This window comes from Syngnathoides biaculeatus, chromosome 8 (genome assembly GCF_019802595.1).
Source record: "Syngnathoides biaculeatus isolate LvHL_M chromosome 8, ASM1980259v1, whole genome shotgun sequence".
In the NCBI taxonomy this organism is placed as follows: domain Eukaryota; kingdom Metazoa; phylum Chordata; class Actinopteri; order Syngnathiformes; family Syngnathidae; genus Syngnathoides; species Syngnathoides biaculeatus.
Window position 1 is genome coordinate 20,628,118 of NC_084647.1, and position 19,225 is coordinate 20,647,342.

General features: G+C 43.7%; 2 protein-coding genes across 2 annotated transcripts; one reads left to right on the forward strand and one right to left on the reverse strand.

The window, feature by feature from the left end:
- The first annotated feature begins 11 nt into the window (after nucleotides 1–11).
- Nucleotides 12–15,739, forward strand: zgc:162872 (BAR_ACAPs and ArfGap_ACAP domain-containing protein). Its single transcript, XM_061826594.1, has 22 exons — nucleotides 12–319; nucleotides 408–465; nucleotides 1,073–1,192; nucleotides 1,593–1,646; nucleotides 1,718–1,776; nucleotides 2,020–2,203; nucleotides 3,942–3,986; nucleotides 4,490–4,585; nucleotides 4,675–4,749; nucleotides 5,966–6,069; nucleotides 6,263–6,314; nucleotides 6,409–6,509; nucleotides 7,476–7,587; nucleotides 7,672–7,850; nucleotides 8,930–8,999; nucleotides 9,064–9,152; nucleotides 9,226–9,299; nucleotides 10,411–10,565; nucleotides 11,270–11,379; nucleotides 11,850–11,960; nucleotides 12,616–12,677; nucleotides 12,747–15,739. The coding sequence occupies exons 1-22, from the start codon at nucleotides 267–269 to the stop codon at nucleotides 12,860–12,862; spliced, it is 2,079 nt and encodes a 692-aa protein (XP_061682578.1). The 5' UTR covers nucleotides 12–266; the 3' UTR covers nucleotides 12,863–15,739.
- Nucleotides 15,740–15,780: 41 nt separating this feature from the next.
- On the reverse strand, nucleotides 15,781–19,176 carry wdr74 (WD repeat domain 74). Its single transcript, XM_061826595.1, has 2 exons — nucleotides 18,412–19,176; nucleotides 15,781–16,685 (listed from the first exon to the last, which is right to left on the reverse strand). Exons 1-2 carry the CDS (start codon nucleotides 19,024–19,026, stop codon nucleotides 15,966–15,968), a joined length of 1,335 nt encoding a protein of 444 aa, XP_061682579.1. The 5' UTR covers nucleotides 19,027–19,176; the 3' UTR covers nucleotides 15,781–15,965.
- Nucleotides 19,177–19,225: the final 49 nt, after the last annotated feature.

Genomic DNA, 19,225 nt, shown 5'->3' on the forward strand with positions numbered 1-19,225 from the left:
CGGATGTATGCTGGAGGCGCGGTCCAGTCACCATCACTTTTGTTGTGCGGGATGCAGACAGCTGTTGTAAACCTCGACACTACTTTAGCTTTCACGACAACATGCGACACAACTGCTATTTATAACTAAGTAGACTTCGTCTTTGTTGCTAGTGAACGTGTTTGTTGAAGGCAATTTTGTCCCTATTATGAGCACTCATGGTGAGTGTTAGCTCGTCGGTTTAACCGGTTGCGCTGTGGGCAACTCAAGTTTCCAAGTCAGTCAACATGGACGGAGTGCTGGACTTCACGGAGTGCATCGCGGATTCTCCTGACTTCAGGTGAGCAGATCTCTCTTTTGCTCGAGTACGTAATTTGGCCTCCTTGATGCGCATGCGCACATGCTCAACCTTCCTGTGATGAGTTCAGGCTGAAACTGGATCGCTTTGAAGAGGATGTTTCTCTGCTCCAGACACAACTGGACAAGGTACGACATGGACTTTAAACGCAGTACAACTAAGTCCTTAAAGGTCTTAAAATTGCCAATAGATGCTACAGCGTGGCAGCTAAGATGACCTCACCACAACATAGTTTCTTGCCACCATGATAGGGGTAAATCACTACTTTTGTCCAAATTTAGATCCTCAACTCACTTCTACATTGTTCCTTGACATCGAGATGATGCCAAAGCACTATTTCGGTCTAAAATAAAGGTTCTCAACTCACTTCAACATAGTTCCAAGAAGCCATAAGATAGCAGCAAACCAATGGATAGGTTTCCAATGACGTCACCACAGTCCTTAGACTAACCGGATAAATTAACGATAGAAAAAAAACTTCACGCTTCACCTATCACCTGTGTTCTCTGACCTCTAGGACACACAAAAGGGCGTAATTGCAAACCTATCCATACATTTGTTGAAATGAAGCTCCTGAACTAACTTCAAGATAAATGCTTGTCACAAAATTGCAGCAAAAAAGAACATATTTCACTCAGATAATTGAAGGTTCACTGTTTACCATATTTTGATTTTTGTCTGAATTATCAACATGCTGTTATCAGTCTCAACGGTGTTTTGTATGTGACCAATCAGGTGACAATGTTGTGCGGGAAAATGGCGGAGGCGGGACAAGCGTACACCGCAGCCAATCAGCTGTTTCTCGCCGGCCTGTCCGAGCTCTTCACTCGTCACAAGGAGGACGGCGTCGTGGGGGTGAGAAGCCATCTGACGGCGCCTCGAATTTTTCTGTGGTCTTCTCGAACCTTTTGGTTCTTGTTTTACTGTCAACTGGAGGTGTGCAAAATGAACAAACATTTATATCACCATGCAGCTCATTTTATATCCAAATTATTATGTACATCTGGGTATTGTTTTCTCCATTTATAAAATACTGTACACATTTTATAGAGACCACACAATAAAAAAAGATGAGGAAAGAAAAATATCCAGTAGGCAAATAAACACTGGTAGTGCAACCACTTTTCCAGGAATGCAATGCCAATATCATTTACTGACCAAAAAGAAAATAAAGTCAGCTCACCTATTCGTACGCTTGCTTCCCACGATCATCATTTGCAAACACCGCGACGTCCTTCTTTGTGTGTCCTTTTAGAAGTGCCTGATCCAGTTCGAGCAAGGCCTGCAGGAGCTGCTCACGTTCCACAATGTCAGTATGCACGCGGACGCAAACGTGCACACAAGCACGCCGAAATCACACTTTCATGTGTGTGTTGTCAGATGTTGTTGGATCAGAGCCAGCGAGCCGTCAGCCATCAACTCAGCAGCCTACGCAAGCAGTAAGAACACATGCACAATTGAAACCCAAATTTCAAAACTCTACCTCATTTTAACAACCTCATTTGAAGCAACAACCTAATTTGAAACACTAATCCTGGCCTGACATCCTATTCAATCCCTAATCTTTGGCGTCCGTGGTAACAATTTAATGACATCTAAAAATACAAGCATGTTAATTGAATAACAGAATGATTGATTGATTGATTGGTTGGCTGATTGGTCATGATGTTGTGCTTTTTGAGGTTCCTGCCTCATTTGTGGGAGACGCGTGCAGAGTTTGTGCGCATCGGCGAGGACGTGGCCGTGGCAGCCGACAAGAACGCTCGTGTGTCTCAACGCAAACCGACCGAGGCTGAGAGCGCCGCTCACCTGCTTGTTGCCACTAGGAAATGCCACCAACACTTTGCCTTGGATTATTGTCTGCAGGTAAGTGCACACACACACACAAATGCTAGACACTCACGCGCACCCACTAACAAAGTTAGAAACACACACACATACATACAAATATGACAAAAATAAATTCATTAATGCATGCAACGTGAAATAAAAATGTACCCTACTTCTATTTTCTGTAGCGCTTTATCCTCAGCCGTACAGAATCCTATTCTATCTGAGTGTGGGGGGTAACGTACACCTTGAACTGGTCTCCAGCCAATCGCAGGGCACATACAAACAAACAACCAGTCGTGCACATATCAGTCACTCACATTTGAAAAATGTACGGGTGTGGTCAGTCGTGGCCGCAGATATAAAGTTGCGGGTGTGTGTTCTGTTTGCAATTATGAGTGTACCTTTTTAAGAGCGGAGGGGGCGGTGTCAGGTAAACTCGGAAGTAGAAGTAGGCTGAGCAGAGACCATGTGCTTCTGTATTTAAAAAAAAAAAAGACGTCAGGCTGCGGTTCACTGCACTGGATCGGTTTTCATGTATGCCAAGAGTGTGCGACAAGTGTGCTATTGCGCGGTGGCACAAGGCTACACAAAATAAGCGACGTCTTTCAATATCTATGTATTTCTACTTGTAACAAATTGTACGCTTGGGATTTTTCGTGCTTGACTGTGCAGATTTTCGATTGCTTTTGCGCCCGTCAAATCACAGTGACTGACATATCCGTACTTTCGAGCAATTTAGTGTCTTCATTCAACCTAGCATGCCATGTTTTTGGCATGTGGGATGAAAGCGGAGTGCCCGGAGAACAGCCACACAGGGAGAAAATGTAAACTCCACACAAGTGGTTTCGAATTCTTAACTTCAGAACTATGAAGTGGACATGCTAACCGGTCGGTCATCATGCTGGCAAAATTTACCGTAAAGACTTTAAATATAATTTTCACAAAGAAACACACAAACTCATGGAAATGAATATAAATGCACACATGTAATGACACGAATACAAGCACTTGAGCACACAAGTTAACCTGCATGCCTACACACACACACACACACACACACACAGTCCCGTGCGTGCGCACGCATAAAAAGCGAGGCGTTTATGTATGCAGTGATAAGAAGCGCTATCTTGTTGTACACCAGTGTAATGACAAATAAATGGCATTCATCCATCCATCCATGCATTTTCTTAGCCGCTTATCCTCACAAGGGTCACGGGGAGTGCTGGAACGTATCCCAGCTGTCAACGGACAGGAGGCGGGGTACACCCTGATCTGGTTGCCAGCCAATCGCAGGGCACATGGAGACAGCCAACAGTCGTACTCACAATCACACTTAGGGACTATTTAGAGTGTCCAATTAATGTTGCATGTTTTGGGGATGTGCGACGAAACTGGAGTGCCCGGAGGAACCCCACGCAGACACGGGGGGAACATGCAAACTCCACACAGGCGGGTCCGGGATTGAAACCGGGACCTCAAAACTATGAGGCCAACGCCTTCCCGGCTGATCCACCATGCTGCCCTAAATGGCATTCATTACATAAAAAAAAAAACATGTATACACTCACAGACCAACATGCGCATATACAAAGAGTAAACAACTGCGTGCACAAAGTGACACTAGCATACACACGGACACAAGCAGACTCTCGTACATTAACTACACACAAACATGCACTCAATCTCAAACGCATACACACAAATGGTCATAAACCCTAAACACAAGGCTGACCTTTTTCTTATCATTTTTTTTTTTTTTTTGCCATTACAGCTCAACACGTTGAAGATGCTGCATAAGACAGACATCTTGAACTCGGTGAGAGGAGGGTGGCATTCGCGACATGGCTGAGTTTAGCGTGAAGGCGAAGGACAAAAGTAATGAGACGCTGGCAGCTCGTCATCAACCAGTCACAAATTAGACTAAAGGGAGTTTTCCACTTGCCATGGGGAATTACTGCTGAATAGTTCAGTGACCTCACTAAGGGACAAAAAAACTGTTTGTGGAACACCTCGCATCCTGCAACTTGAACTTGAACCCTTAATTTCATACCCTAAGCCAGGTTTCAAAATCTAGCTTTATAACCTTTACGGTGTTTTCAAACCCTGATTTGATATCTTAACTGAAAATTAAATTTTGAAGCCCTAAATCGAGAACCAACTTTAAAACTCCAACCCTTGTAACAGTTGTTTGTCTCAATACTTTTGTCCTTGCAATTTGTTCTGTCTGGAAGTTTCCAGCGAATTGTTCTCAGCGACATGATGTTGTTATGGTGACGATGACAATGATTAGTGGGGACTTGGTTGTTTTGTCATGTTGAGGTATTCTCCTTGGTCAACGCTCAGCTGACGTTCTTCCATCAAGGCTTTGACCTCATCCGAGATCTCGAGCCCGCCACGAAGATCATGGCCGCTCAGGTCCACAAAAACACACACGCACACGCGAAGCAAGTAAGTTGTTACTTCTGCCTCGGCTACTAAAGAACATCTGTTGACTTTGTCCTCAGTTGTGCGAGTGGTCGGCTGAATGTGCGAGCAAGCGGAAAGATCTGGAGAATGCTCACCTGCTGGTCCAGCAGGGAGTAAGTCAGCCACTTTTAACTTTTCTCTTAATGTCAGTTAAGTTTTTACCCCCCAAAAGTACTATAGTGGTACCTTGACGTATAAGTGTCCTGACTGGCATTTTTTTTTTTTTTGCTCAAGTTTTGAGTTGTCGTTAAGCCTATTTTTACTTTATATTTTGCCGTTCAGGTGCACTTCAGGCTTTATGCCAGCAGGTAGTACCAGCGGACTTAACCACATCCGTTGTATGGTGCGCATGCATCCAAATTGGGGTGTACCTCTCAAGATTGTGGCAACTGAGAATGAATAAAAAAAGAACGTGTGTGTGTGTGTGTCTATACCATAATTTCTGGCCTACGGAGCTCACTTGATTATAAGCCTCACCCAGTACATTTGTAAAGGAAATACCATTTGGTAGATACATTGGGGGCAGCCATGTAAAAGCCGCAAGAGCCCTCATTGAAACCCACATTGACACACGAGATATTTACAAAGAAAGACCGTACACAGAGAATTTAACGTTAACGCCACCGCGCTAACGCTCGCGCCGCGCTAACAGGGCCGGTTAAAAAAAAAAAAAAAAAAAACATTCTGGTAAAAATCACTGAGACACAGTAACATTCTTGTGCAGCGCTAACAGGGCTGGACCGGTAAAAGTTAATTCCCCGGCACATATATTCGGTCTCACTCTTACCTTTTCTGCTCGAGTGCCCCCTTGCTACTGTTAGGAAAAAAATGCACAAATAAGCCGCATTAACTGCAGAGTTGAAAGCGTTGTGAAATAAGTCGCAGCCGGAAATTACGGTGTGTGTGTGTGTGTGTGTATATATATATATATATGTTAATATAGAATGTATATAAAAACAAAAAAGTAAATAAATTCATAAGGTCATTTTAAAAGAAAAAAGTGGTAGTCTTGGGGGGCGGGTCATTTGTTGGAGAATTGATCATATTTTCACCCCCCGAATGCAGGAACTTTTTTTTTCCTTCAAGGAAAAAGATTTAAAAGAAATAAAGTTCTATTTTGAGGAAAACCTTGATTAAAAGGGTGTTTTTCCAGGGAAAAAGTATTAGATTTAAAATAATGAGGTTGAAGTCATATTGAGAATCAAGTCATATGTTTTTTCTACAACAGTTTAAAAAAATCAGGCAAAAATGTTTTGCTTTTGAGTAAAACTGTAATCTTGTCTTCCTTCAATTGTGTGTGTGTCTGTGTGTGTGTGTGTGTGTGTGTAGGAAGCCTCAGGAGAGACAACTGTGAGGCCGTGTGATGCAAATGATGACGTCATCCAAGGTTACCTGTTCAAGCGCTCCCGGAGGAAGTCCAAAACGTGGAAGAGGTCACGTGTCTTCTTGTTTTGAAGTTGGATACATAATGCTTTACTTTCCTCATTCAGAGGGAAATTACAACAGCTTGTCACTTTTGATGCACGAGGCAGGCAAAAACACCAAAAAGTGACATTTGACATTGGATTGAAAAACAATTCAGGCCGTCATGCTTGTTTTCAAGTTAAATTCTTTTTTTCCGTGCAGGTGCTGGTTCTCCATCAGAGACAACCAGCTCACTTACAGGAAGTCCCACAAAGTAACATATTTTTGATCCATCTATTAATCAGAAAGTCATACGTGTGATGTCGGCAAGAGGAGAGGAAACGGTGACCGTTTGTTTTCCGCTTCAGGAGCCGCCCATGCTTCTGTTTGAGGACCTGCGACTGTGTGCCGTCAAGTCTTTGGAGGACCTGGACCGTCGGTTCTGCTTCCAACTGATATCTGTTCACAAGTGAGACAAAAACTCAATAGGATCGCACCAAAAGTCTCAGTCGGCATTCTATACAGGATGAAAGCCGCAAACTGCCAATGGACCCGTTGACGCTGACCACAACCTCTTTTGGCCCTTTTCAAAGCAGGGTTTCCGTAATCGCCACCCGTTCTGTCAGCATCAACACACACAGAATAGAAGATAGAGGAGAGAAAAATAAACAGCGGTAGAACACCACAAATAAGAGCGTTCACATGAGATGATGCTGTTTTGAGGCCCCATAACTCAGTGGTTAGAGCGTTGGTTTGGTAAACCAGGGGCTGTGAGTTCGTATCTCACTGGGGCCTTTACTCCCCAAGAGGGGTTGCGTCAGGAAGGGCATCTGGTGTAAAAACTGTGCCAAACAAATATGAGCGTTCGTCTGAGATGTCACACTGTGGCGACCCCTAACGGGACAAACCGAAAGAAACTTACTAAAACACCAAAAACTGCTTTCCGACCAAAAAAGGGAGAAAAGGAACCATTTGTAGAATTGAAGAAACGTGTCACTTTGATGCCACTATTAATTATTTGCTCTGCGACACCTCAAACTTGAAAACAACAAAAGTCTGAGAAAGAACCTTTCACATGAAAAACTTCGAGAGAACTTTGACTAGCGCGTCAACAAAGAATTTCAAGCAAGCAACATTCTCGCTACCTTGTGAGTCGACGAGGTTATTATTAATACGATGAAATTGTGTTCACACTTTTGTAAGCTGCTGTTGTCATCAAAAGTGCTGGAGCGAATCGGACTGGTCTGCTTGTAAACTCAGATCGTTTTGATCAAGTCCCATACTATCTCATACATATATTATCATTTATTTGCTCACATTGAACCGTTTTCCCATTTCAAAAATCAGATCGGGAAACCCCTACAGCCGATCCGGTCATGAACGTTTAGAAATTAAGTTGTTGGGCCTCTAATTTTGACCCGTTGTGTCCCAACAGGTGTTGTGTCCTTCAGGCCGACTCGGAGCCCGCAAGGCTGGCGTGGACGTCCGCGTTGCAGGGCAGCATCGACACGGCGTACCGAGAGCGAGGCCGAGTCTCGTCAACGCAGGTACGTTCGCTCCTCATTCGCTCCGTCGCCTTGTCGCAACTGGCGATCGTCGATAATACCCACGTTCACAAATGTCACCCACAGCCGCTTGAGCCGCAGGAGCCCCTCCCTGCTGACGACGCCGATCGGAGGAAAGCGGCACTGGCCGTAGCCTCGCGCGGCGCCGGCAACGGTCGCTGCTGCGACTGCGGCGAGGAGGAGCCTCGGTGGGCCGCCGTCAACTTGGCCGTCACCGTGTGCATCCAGTGCTCCGGAATACACCGGTACACACGCGCGAAACACATTTGAGGAGAATCGAGTCATTCCTGTTTGAAGCTACTAATATTCTTATTTTGAAGATCTTTATGTATTCAAAATTTAACTTGAAATGTTATGGGAATTAATTCCTTTTGAAAATCAATCTAGATTATGACCCCTTTTGTATGAGAAAATAATGCAGATTTTCAGTACAGTATTGTTTAAATTGAACTTTAGATTGATTTCTAAAGCATTTCAACAGCAAAAAAAGTATTTTTGAAAAATAAAATTATAAAAGTTAGACAAAATAGCTGTAGTATCAGGTGAATTAAATGAATTTTTTATGGCGTGCGGGAGAAAAGGTTTGGAACGCTTACAATGAAGTAATATTTTTCAAGAAAAAATGGATGGATGGAAAGTGTTTTGTAGGAATCAGAATCACTAGTTTATGTGCACAAGTACATAGTTTGATTTCATTATTCACAAATAACCTTCAAATATATAATAATTTAATTATTTTTCAAAGATGGCTTCAGAGTATTATTTTAAAACGCATAACATTACTAGTCTGTCTTTTTAAGAGTAAAGACAATACTATGAATAAAATTATAATTTAGAAAGGAAACTGGGAGGTGGGTTTTCAGGAAAAGGTACGTTACAATGAGGATGCATTTTTTTCAAGAAAAAAAATGTAATTAACAAGAATAAAGTGTAATTTTTTTTTAGGAATTGATTTGGGTACTGAAAAATTTGACTGGGTGAAAAAAAGGATTTTTTAGTGGAAATGTATTGAGTTTAAAAAATCTCAATAGCTCAAGAATAAAGTTCTGTTTTGGTGAGATTATTTTTTAAAAACACAACCATAAAGTCTTATTTTGGGGGAATACTTTGGGAATATTATTAGAATAAATTAATTTTGTGGGTTTTTTGTTTAAAAAAAATAGAATAAACCCTTGATTTTTGAGAAACAAACAGAGAATAAAGTTGTAATTTTATTTTGCTAATTAATGGAAGAGGAGATTATTGAAGTGTTCTTGTTGTTTGTTTGCTTGGGTTTGCTTTGCTTCCTCATCTTCCCCTCACTCCTGCGATGACGCCCGTGCAGGAGTCTGGGCGTCCATGTGTCCAAGATCCGCTCACTCACGCTGGATTCGTGGGAACCGGAGCAGCTCAAGGTAAAACTCACACAAACGAGGCCTTCTGTGTGTGTATATATAGCGATTAGCATTTGTGCCGCAGCTGCTGTGTGTCCTGGGAAACAACACCATCAATGAGATTTTTGAGGCGCGGTGTTCACCCCGAGTCAAACCCACCGCTGAGAGTCCCCGGTAAAAATACGCCACTCTTCAACCAATCCCTTATCAATATCGGTCAGTGATTGAGACCTCGTCCGTTGGTCAGCGCGGAGAAGGAGGCCTGGATCCGAGACAAATATGTGGAGAAGACCTTTGTGAGGCGTCATGATGACGACACACGTGAGGTTCAGCGGCAAAATGTTGACAGTGGATAGAAAAAGTCTACACACCCCTGTTTAAATGACAGAGTTTTGTTGTTTAAAAAAAAAAATCTGACCAAGACAAATCATTTCAAAACTTTTTCCAGATGGGAAGTACAAATATAAACAAACAAAAAACTAAATAATCTGGTTGGACAAGTGTGCACACCCTCATTTAAGTTTAGACACCAGGCTTTACATGATCAGGATTTTTAGGGCCAATTAGCGAGTTAATAAAAAAAATAAATTAATTAATTAAAAAAACAACCGATCACAAGATGGAGCAATGAGTCTATTTAAAAGATCTGTTCATTTATTGTATACACTTGTGTAATTAATTGTTCCAAAAATATGTATTTAAAATAAATAATGGATCTTTGTTCATCTGTTTATGCCTGTGAGGCATAGTGACAGACAGAACAAAGTAATGGTCTTTTATTCAATGCCAGTTAAGTACATACAGAAATTAATGTATTTTCGTGACATTTTGTTTGTTGGTGTGCCCTTTCAATTTTAAACTATGTGCCTTGGGTTACGCGAAATGTTGGAATTAGCTCCTCTGGCCAGATAATAACAGAGTGGCAGCATGTTGACAAACAACCACTAGCGCTAGCTTTCTAGAATACATGATGTTTTGTTGCCTGCTTGGGAGCCGTATCATATTAAAAGTACAGTATGTGAACATAACTCAAGCAAGCTTTAAATGAATTCCTCTACTGTCCTGCGCACCAGTGACCACCAACATGTTTTTCCCCCCATTTTCTCCTTATAATTTATTTGGCGCGATCTACTCGTGTGGCGTGCTGCGATGAAGTATCCTTTTGAGGGTGTGCATATTTATGCGACATTTTCATTTTATTTTTGATGGCACCCCTTAAAAGATTTGTCTGGTTTTTCAATTGTATTGGTCATAGGTCGCATTAATGCTGGAAAAATGTTTTTCAATCATTAGAGTATATTGTTGTAATTTTTTTACAACATAAGAACCTGACATATGAATAAGGAGTGTGTAAACATTTTATATCCGTTGTATGCTGTATTTCCCTGTATGTTGTTAACATGTACTTGTACATTTGCTGTCGCGCATCAAGATGCCGCGGACGCCTCGCCGCTGCTGCGTCTCTACCGTGCCGCGGTGGCCGGAGATTTGGTCACCATGGTGACAGCGCTGGCCCAGGGGGCGACGGTGAACGGGAGCGTGGCGCAGGAGGAAGGACGCACCGCCCTCATCGGGGCCGCTCAAGGGGTGAGGTCATTTTTTCGAAACGATCATTCATTCACATTGACGTCCACACCTATGGGCAATTTAGAATCTTCAATGATCTGACCAGGCATGTTATTGAAATATGGGAGGAAACCAGAGTACCCGGAGAAAAGCCACACAGGCACGGGAAAACATTCACACTCTGCTAAAGTGGAATTGGGATTTGAACCCCTGGTCCTCAGAACTGTAAGGCAGTTGTTCACCATGCTGCCCCTCAACGATTCATCTTTTCTCAATATAGTTTGGAATCACTTGGTTGTCATTTCATTGTTAAACCTCTAAAAGTCATTTGTTCAAGAATAACAATGTAATCTTAAAAAAAAGTCACTTTTTTAAAAATGAAAGTAGAATATTTTTAGATTAAATTTATATATTTTTTTCAAACTTTTCCTCTCAAACCTTTTTTCATGGGTTTGTTGCTTCACATTTTTTTCCTGGGAGAAAAATGGTAGAAGAAAAGAGGAATAAAATATTACCAGAATTAATCTTTAACAATTTTCATATTACGATGATATCTTTTTTGTTGTTGTTGTTAATTACATTTGGGCTACTCCGTGAATTAAACGTTTTGAAACACACCAACGCCGTGGAACAGATTGCGTTCAGCTTTGGAGGTGAAGAGTGTTATTGAGGCGAGCGATCAGCAGGTGGAAGCCATACCTGAGATTCCTCCATGCCGTCTGCAGGGGTCGCTGTTGGCGTGTGAGTTCTTGCTGCAGAATGGCGCCAACATCAACTACAGAGACCGAAGAGGACAAGGAGCTCTGCATGCAGCAGCCACCGCGGGACACACCGGGTCAGGCGCTCACACATACTTGCATGAACAGAGATTATAGAAACAATTTGTTTTTTCTTTACAGATTGAAAACAATTCAATACAATATGGAAACATCTAAATGTTTAATTAAAAAAAACGCCCATACCTCATGTCAAAATTTTCCACCATGTCAATAAATGTCTGTTTCTCAGCTGCAATTAAAGTCGATAGTCATCTTTTGGTGGAAAAAAATTGTTGAGGGGTCTTAAAAGTGACTAAATAAAGCAGCACCCACCATAGGCTGTAAAATAGCCCCACTGTTTGCAGCCACGTTGTTAGTGTAAAAATGCACGTCAGCAGGGTTATGCACTCAATAACAGAAGCTGCCTCTAAACAAAAGCGATTTTTTTTTATTCTTTTGGTTTTTTGTTTTTGTTTATTTATCAAGCACAGCTTGTTCTCCAAAATAAAATGAGAAATGAAAGCTACATTCCCATTGGCCGGCGCAGGCAGGTGTGTCTGCTGCTGAAGCGAGGAGCCAATCAGTACGCGGTGGATGAGGGTGGACGCGACCCGCTGGCCATCGCCGTGGAGACGGCGCACGCGGACATCGTCACACTGTGAGTTGACGAGAAACACGTGACAGCGACTGACGTTCATGCCGTGATTTTCGACCGTGTCGGGCGTTGACCTTAAAGGGTCTGCCACTGATCAGAGGCTAACACGCTAATGCTAATTAGTGCTAGCACTGCAGCTCTGCTTACCTATTGGTTTTGGCACGACAATGCCTCTTAGCATTCTGGCAACTGGTCTCTGCCCATCAATCAAGAGTGGTCCCTGATCGTCAGGTTCTAAGTAATGGGTGAAAAAACTTGTGAGGGCGGGATTATGTAAACTTGGCTGACTGTGACGTCACAGACGGTTCCCCCATAACTCCATCATAAAAATGTGCAATAATATGAGCAATGCCCCGACATGGGCAATAAGACACATTATTTTTTAGTTCTTTTAAGCAACAACTATGCCTTGATTGCAAAGATCTCATCTGAGTTACTTTATCATAGATATCGTACGTTTTATTCTTTTGTATTTATATTGCACCCTGTGGACGCGCGCTCATTGTCTCGTATGCTTGTATCATATAATAACAATAAACGCTTTTGATTAGATTTGCGATAGTCGAATTACACGTGATATGTTCTCTTCGATGTGTGAGATGGTAGTTTATGAAAGATTGCAAGGTTTTGTTTACTCTTGCTCGGCATTCGCTTTCAGCCTCCGCATGGCCAGAATGAACGAGGAGATGCGAGATTCCGAAGGAGCATTCGGAGCAGCGGGTGAGTCGGCTAAATTTTGAACGCTCGGTCTTGACATTTGCTCAGCGCCGTCCGTTTGGGTCCTCCCAGGCGACGACCAAACCTTTCGGGACATTTTCCGAGATTTCAGCGACATGGCGTCGCACGACCCGGAGAAGCTGGCCAGAAGAACCTTTGGGCGACCAGGGGACAACGGGAACGCTTGAACGGGTTACCTCACTGCAAAGTACGTCTTTCGCAGGCGGTCTTTGTGCTCACCTGACTCAAGTACACTATACCGGTTCCTTCTGCACTGACGGTTTACAGTCATCCATTTTTAACAAGAACTAACCTAACTGTTTTCCCCCATTGTCAAAAAACAACTAGATTTTCAATTTTGACGCGAGATAATATGGCACGCAAGAGGTGGAGTTTTACTAAACTTCTCACACAGTCTTAAATTTATATTAAAGGACCACGGACATCCCTAAAACATTGTGAAATAGATATTGTAATGAAAAATACATCTAACATTAATGACTTCAATGTCTATATGAAAAAATAAATGAGCAGAGAGCGTGTCATCCATCCGCAAAGATGTGGAAGCGTCACTCGACATCGAAGTGTTAGCCATATTTCCTGCAACGTCATCAGCAGACGTCACACTGGGACATTCGCCATTGAAAACACGTAGTGGCAGCTGCTTTGGGAGAGGAACAACAGAGATTTTCGGATTTTTCCGACGCCCCTTCTGATACGGAAGCTCTTTTCGAAGAAGAGAACATCTCACAATCAAGTGAAGTGACCGGGGAAATATCATTTATCTAGGATCTATCATTTAAGGCCATATTTAGATGATATGTGGATCACTTCTAATTAACAACAGAGTCCCCGAGAGTATGCAGCGGACTCGGCTGCGAACAACGACAATGCCATAAAGCCGCCCGGCTCGGCGCCGCGATGGGCCACCTTGCCGCAGCAATGAGCCACCCCAGCTCGGCGCCGCGATGAGTCACCCCGGCCAAAGCCGTGATTGGCGGACGCGGCAACAAAGCCGTTATCGGCTGTGATCGGCACCCCCAACTTTTCCTTTTTTATTTTTTTAGCAGCTCTATACACACTTACTTGTCATTTGGAACCCACGAAGCTCTTGTCCTTTACACCTATTCAATCCATTTTTCACGATGAACCAAGTCTTTTGGAAATATATGAAGAGTAAATCCATCCTCCCGAGTGTTCGAACAATATCCAGCAATACAACGACCCGGCATTTTGGCTAATATGAAGGAACAAAGAGCTACCTTCCTGCATATAAACACACGAGGCTGCCTGAGTTGATTCCTGCTGAATAACGTCACTTCCTGCTTCCTCTCCAAAACAAATCCCTCGAGAGGAGTTTAATGGCGGGAGTTACAAAAAGCCATATACGTCAAAGTCATGTTGTGTGGTGAAAAAACAGATGGGTCCATTTCGGGTACCTTTTTTTTTTTTTTTTAAATTAAAAACATACTAAAAAGCATGCTTTGCCTGTCAGTGGCCCCTTAAATCAAGCTATTTTCAACTATCGATTCATCCATTGGAAAAGTAACAGACCAATGGGCAGACAGACCAATCGTGACAATTTGTGATAAAAAAAAATGACGTTGACCATATTCGGAGGTTTCTGCCAGACAGTGATGGTATGAACTACTGTATAATAATGAAAAAATATTTCATGTGGCGCCACCATCTGGTGAAGGCTGCTATTGCATTGATAACCAGCTAAGATGCTAACACTTGTGTGACTGGTTGAATGTATGTGCCCTGCAATTGGCAAGCAACAAGTTCAGGGTGTACTCCCCCTCCTCCCTGAAGATAGCTGGGATTGGCTCCGGCACTCCCGCGACCGTTGTGAGGATAAGAGGCTGACAAAATAGATGGTTTGTGGATTTACATTCCTTTATGACTGTGTGTTTATTATCCATCCGTCCAAGTTGTTGTAAGTGTATGCTTTCAGACAGCAAGCGCCACAACTTTCTGCTCAAACTTTTACTATATAAGTTTGCAAAAGAAGACAGACATGAAGTTATGTCCAGTGTTTAACATGTTAGCCTAACTGCTAACATTTTTCATGTTTACTTTGTCAAAAAGGGACATTTTGCCTCCTTTGAAGCACCTCCGTAATCACTTCTGAATTTCACAAATGTTTACAAAGCAGCAGTTACATTTTCAATATTGAAATATTGGGGAGGGGGGTTAAAGTGAACTTTTCACATTGCTGCTCACGTATTTTGTCATCTTACTGAGGAATTATAAATGGCTGCTAACTTTTTTTTTTAACAAATTAACCTTTGAGTTACTCACGTATTATTGTGTAATAAACCTTTAAAAACAAAGAAAATTGATGTTATAATTTTGTACGAAAATCTTAAGTTTGGGAGGGGCACTATAGCCTAACAGCTACCCCCCCCAACCTACAACCCCCCAGAAATGGGTGTATGCGGTGGATTATATACTTTCGTGATGGTGAGAGGAGCATCAAGGCTGTTTCTAAATTGTACATTTAACTGAGGAATGTTTATATTCTTAAACTACTTCTTGATCTGGGTTGTTTGAAGATGTGTAAAAGATGCTCTAAATATTGTAAAAAAATGATTTCTAGCGATGACTGTGTACAGTTGCTGTTTGTCTTGAATAGCTGTAATTAATGACTTCTTTATTGCGCTGGTTGGGTTCGGGCAAGGAATCTTTCAGATTCTTGCGCTCAAAATTTGTCATGTAACTGTTATAGAAACGTCACTCTTTTAGATTGCATCTAATTGATGTTTTTGCCTTTTAAAAGTAATTTTTTTCAGAGAATCTTCTGTGAGGTATTTTCTTTTCGTCAGTTCCATTTTTCTTGTTCTTGTGGGAAGAATATATTGCCTCTCACCGGTAGATATTCTGTTATAGAATTACAAGGTTAAGTCTGGCTGATTATCTTTGTGTTTCATATGACATTTGCCAATATCTGCTTTTATTTTGGAAATGACTTCTATTGTTGATTTTCTGACCACTTTTATGGCTCAAACAAGAAACTGAATCATAATCAATTTATGTTGATGTCAATTTGAAATAACATCCACACTTGAGTTTTTTTCCTCCTCAAACTAAGGCATTCACAACCATTATATTTTCCTGTTCATGTTTATTGCAAATGTATCCAATGACAAAGTGACATTTTAATCGATGCGGTAAAATGACAAAACTATGCAAATCCCTCCGAGCAATCACTCGTCCGTGTCATCACTCTCTGACTCCCAGGAGCTCAAACGTGGAAAGTCCCACACACTGACTAAACCCGGACGCCTCTCAGGCTTGAGCTTTCCTTTTCTTCTTTTTCTTTGTGCTCTTCAGCGGTTGTTCCTCTTCCACCTCTGGTGTTGTTTTCTTGGGATTCTCCTGTTGATGCTCAGATATTTTCTTCTCCGGAATCTCGCTTATCTCCTCCGCTGGTGCTTTCATGTCGGAATTGTGTTCCTCTTTGGACGTTTTCTCTCCTTCTTCGGCTCCTTTTGCTTTCCTCTTGGGGTTCATCTCTTCTTCCTCCTCATCCTCAGTTTTCCTCTTGAGATTCTCCTCTCTCTCCTCCACCCGCTCCATGGCGTCCCACACCTCGTCCACGTCGTCCTCTTCCTTCACCTCGTGGCCGCCATCCCCCCGGTCGTCCTGGGCCTCCTCCAGGTGTCGGCTGGCGAGCAGCAGGCAGTTGAGGCGGGATTTGAGGTACACTTTATGCTGCACCCGCCGGTCCTCCAGGCTGTGGATGCGCAGAAAGCGGTCCAGGCCGCAGGATGCAACCACGGGTTGCGTGGCGTGGCACTGCAGGCTCCGCACACCCCCAGACAGACCCTTGAGACACCCCCGGACCAGGCCTTTCCTTAAGTCCAGCACAGCGATCTGACCGTGCGTGTTGCCGACCACCACTGAGCCCCCCGTGGCAGGGAGAGACAACGCCGTCAGCGGGTACTCGCCGAAGGTGGCCTCCAGGACGGGGCGACGCTGGGGCGTGGAGGGGTCGTACAAGTGGACCTGGCCGACAAGGTGAGGATTGAACGGATGATTTTTGACAAGAATGAAAATGAACAATAACAGTGACAGCCGAGTTGTATATTTTAAAATAGTCTATTTTTTCAAAAGGAGTTTGGCATGCTACCAGCACAATTAGTCCAATAGACTGTTTTCGACTGACGTCACACACCTGCCAATTTAGAACACGAGCGCCATCTTGGTTTGGTGAATTCACACGTAACTAAGCAGGAATTATTTCAGAAAGGCGTATGAATGGGGGCGCACTGCTATGTTATTGGTTGCTCAAACGGGTGTTGTAAAGAGTCGTTCTTTCAACTGCCAGCTGTGATCAAGAACCAGTGCAAGAAAACGGAGCAGTTAGCAACCAAACGGCGACAAGTGTGGCTGACTCATATTAGCAGAGCCGATCTAGCAGCCAAGCACAATACTTGTGTGTGAATGCAATGCATGTCTCCAAAATCTGTATTTTCTGTTTTATTATAATAAGTTTGCAAAAACGAGTTACCGCATCACTAGCTGTTCCATGAGTTGAGTTAAAAAGGTAGAGGTAGAGAAAAAGGTGTGGGCTCCACTTGGGACTTGTTTCTGTCTGTCTCAAAAACAAAAATAATCTACACCTCTTTCGTTGGTATAATCAACAAAATGTAACAAGGCTGACTATAATCACACGGTACATATTTAAATTGCATTGTGCGCTACACTAACCTGAGCAGTGTGCTTACAATGGATACCGCCGCATGATGAACCCAGCCATTGATGAATTGGTTGTAGGCCTTCAGACCTTTGTATTTATTTAGTCGGTCCACTGTATAAGCGCCTGTAGATAAGACGACGTCTAGATAGGTTACCGACGCCCACAGTTGTGTGCCCCATTTGTGTTTCTCCAAGGCATATGGGTCGATATTGTCGTTCAAAACACACTTCTTGTCGTAACAGTTTCTTGAAACATCTAAAGAACACCGATAACTTTCCAAAGTCTTCTTAGCCATCATCACTTTTAACAGTCGTGCGAACATTTGTGTAACTGCGGTCTATATGCAAATGCATTAGAGTGGAAAGGGGCGTCAAGTACAGTGAACCCATCCAACACAGCCAGGTGCCCCGGGTGTAGTCACGTGGTCGAAAACAGTCTGTTATGGCCATAACATTTAAAAAAAAAAAAAAAAAAACAAAGCTGTCACGGATAGTGGTGCAACCCATAAAAATCCCAATTCAACATATTGTATTATAATAGTAGTACCGCTGTATTTCTTTACCAGCAAAGGAGTGATGTTTAAAACTGTTTTTGAATTTGACGTGGTTCCGGTGTGCACCAACTCACCTGGATTACTTTGTTTTTGACGTATTGATACGAGGCCCCTAAGCTCACTGGTTAGAGCACTGCTTTGGTAAACCAGGGGTTGTGGGTTCGTATCCCACTGGGGCCTCCACTCCCTGAGAAGGGTTGCGTCAGGAAAGGCATCCGGAGTAAAAACAATTGTGCCAAACATATGTGCGTTCATCTGAGATGACACGCTGTGGCGACCCCGAAAGGGACAAGCCGAGAGAAGAAGACGTATTGATACCACATAGTAGTTTACACATTTCGTTTAACGCCATTTTGCCAACTCTTGCAATGTTAAGGAACGGTGCTGCGGATCCTAAAGATCAGAAGTCCCAGCGTTCCAACGCTGTCACACGACCAGTGGGTGACATTAAAACGGTGTAATTCTCAAAGGACCCTCACCTGGTGGTATCCCGTGCAGGTGACCACTTTGTCGGATCCCGGTATGAAGGCCATGTCTCTGACCCAGTGCGGCCGCCGTAGATCCAACCAGTCGTCCCGCAGGTTCCTGGCGGTGAACACGGGCTTGTCGGGTTTCTCCAGGTCCCACACCTTGAGACAATTCTCCTTTCCGCCGGTCGCCACCTTGTGCCTGTGCCCCGGGTTCTGCCTCATCCGGGCCACGTCGCTTCCCACGCGGATCTCCGCGGAGGGCTCGCCGCTCTCGTCCCTCCAGACTCGAAGCAAGCCGCCCTCGGCGCACGTCACCACCGCCACACCATCATCCAGCACGGACACACCGACGAAGCAGCCGTCCTCGACCGGGTCGCCGCAGCGTCGCGCGTCGGTGAAGGCTCCCTTCTCCAGGCTGAACGTCTTGACGGTTCCGTCCACGGCGGCGACCAGCAGCTCGCTCTCGGCCGGGTCGGCCCAGCACAGCGCCCGTACCTCATGCTGGCGGCTCAGCTGCGAGTTGTGGCCGAAGTTGAAGGCTTGTCTGCGGGAGACGTTGACGCCCTTCAGGATGCCGGTTTCCGAGCCTAGCCACACGGTGCACGGTCGGCTGTTGTCGCCCATGTCGCGAGTGCTTTCGACGACGGGTCGTGTTGAGCGTAACCGAGCACGCGTTTCCAAGCCACGGTTCGAGTCGCGCCTAACTGACGTCACTGAGCTACTTCTTCGTTGGTACTTAATGGCGTTTGGCAAACCACCTTGACAGCGCTTTGTCTCCACTTACTTTACTGGCAAATGCATTAAAAACGCATTCCAAATGTCA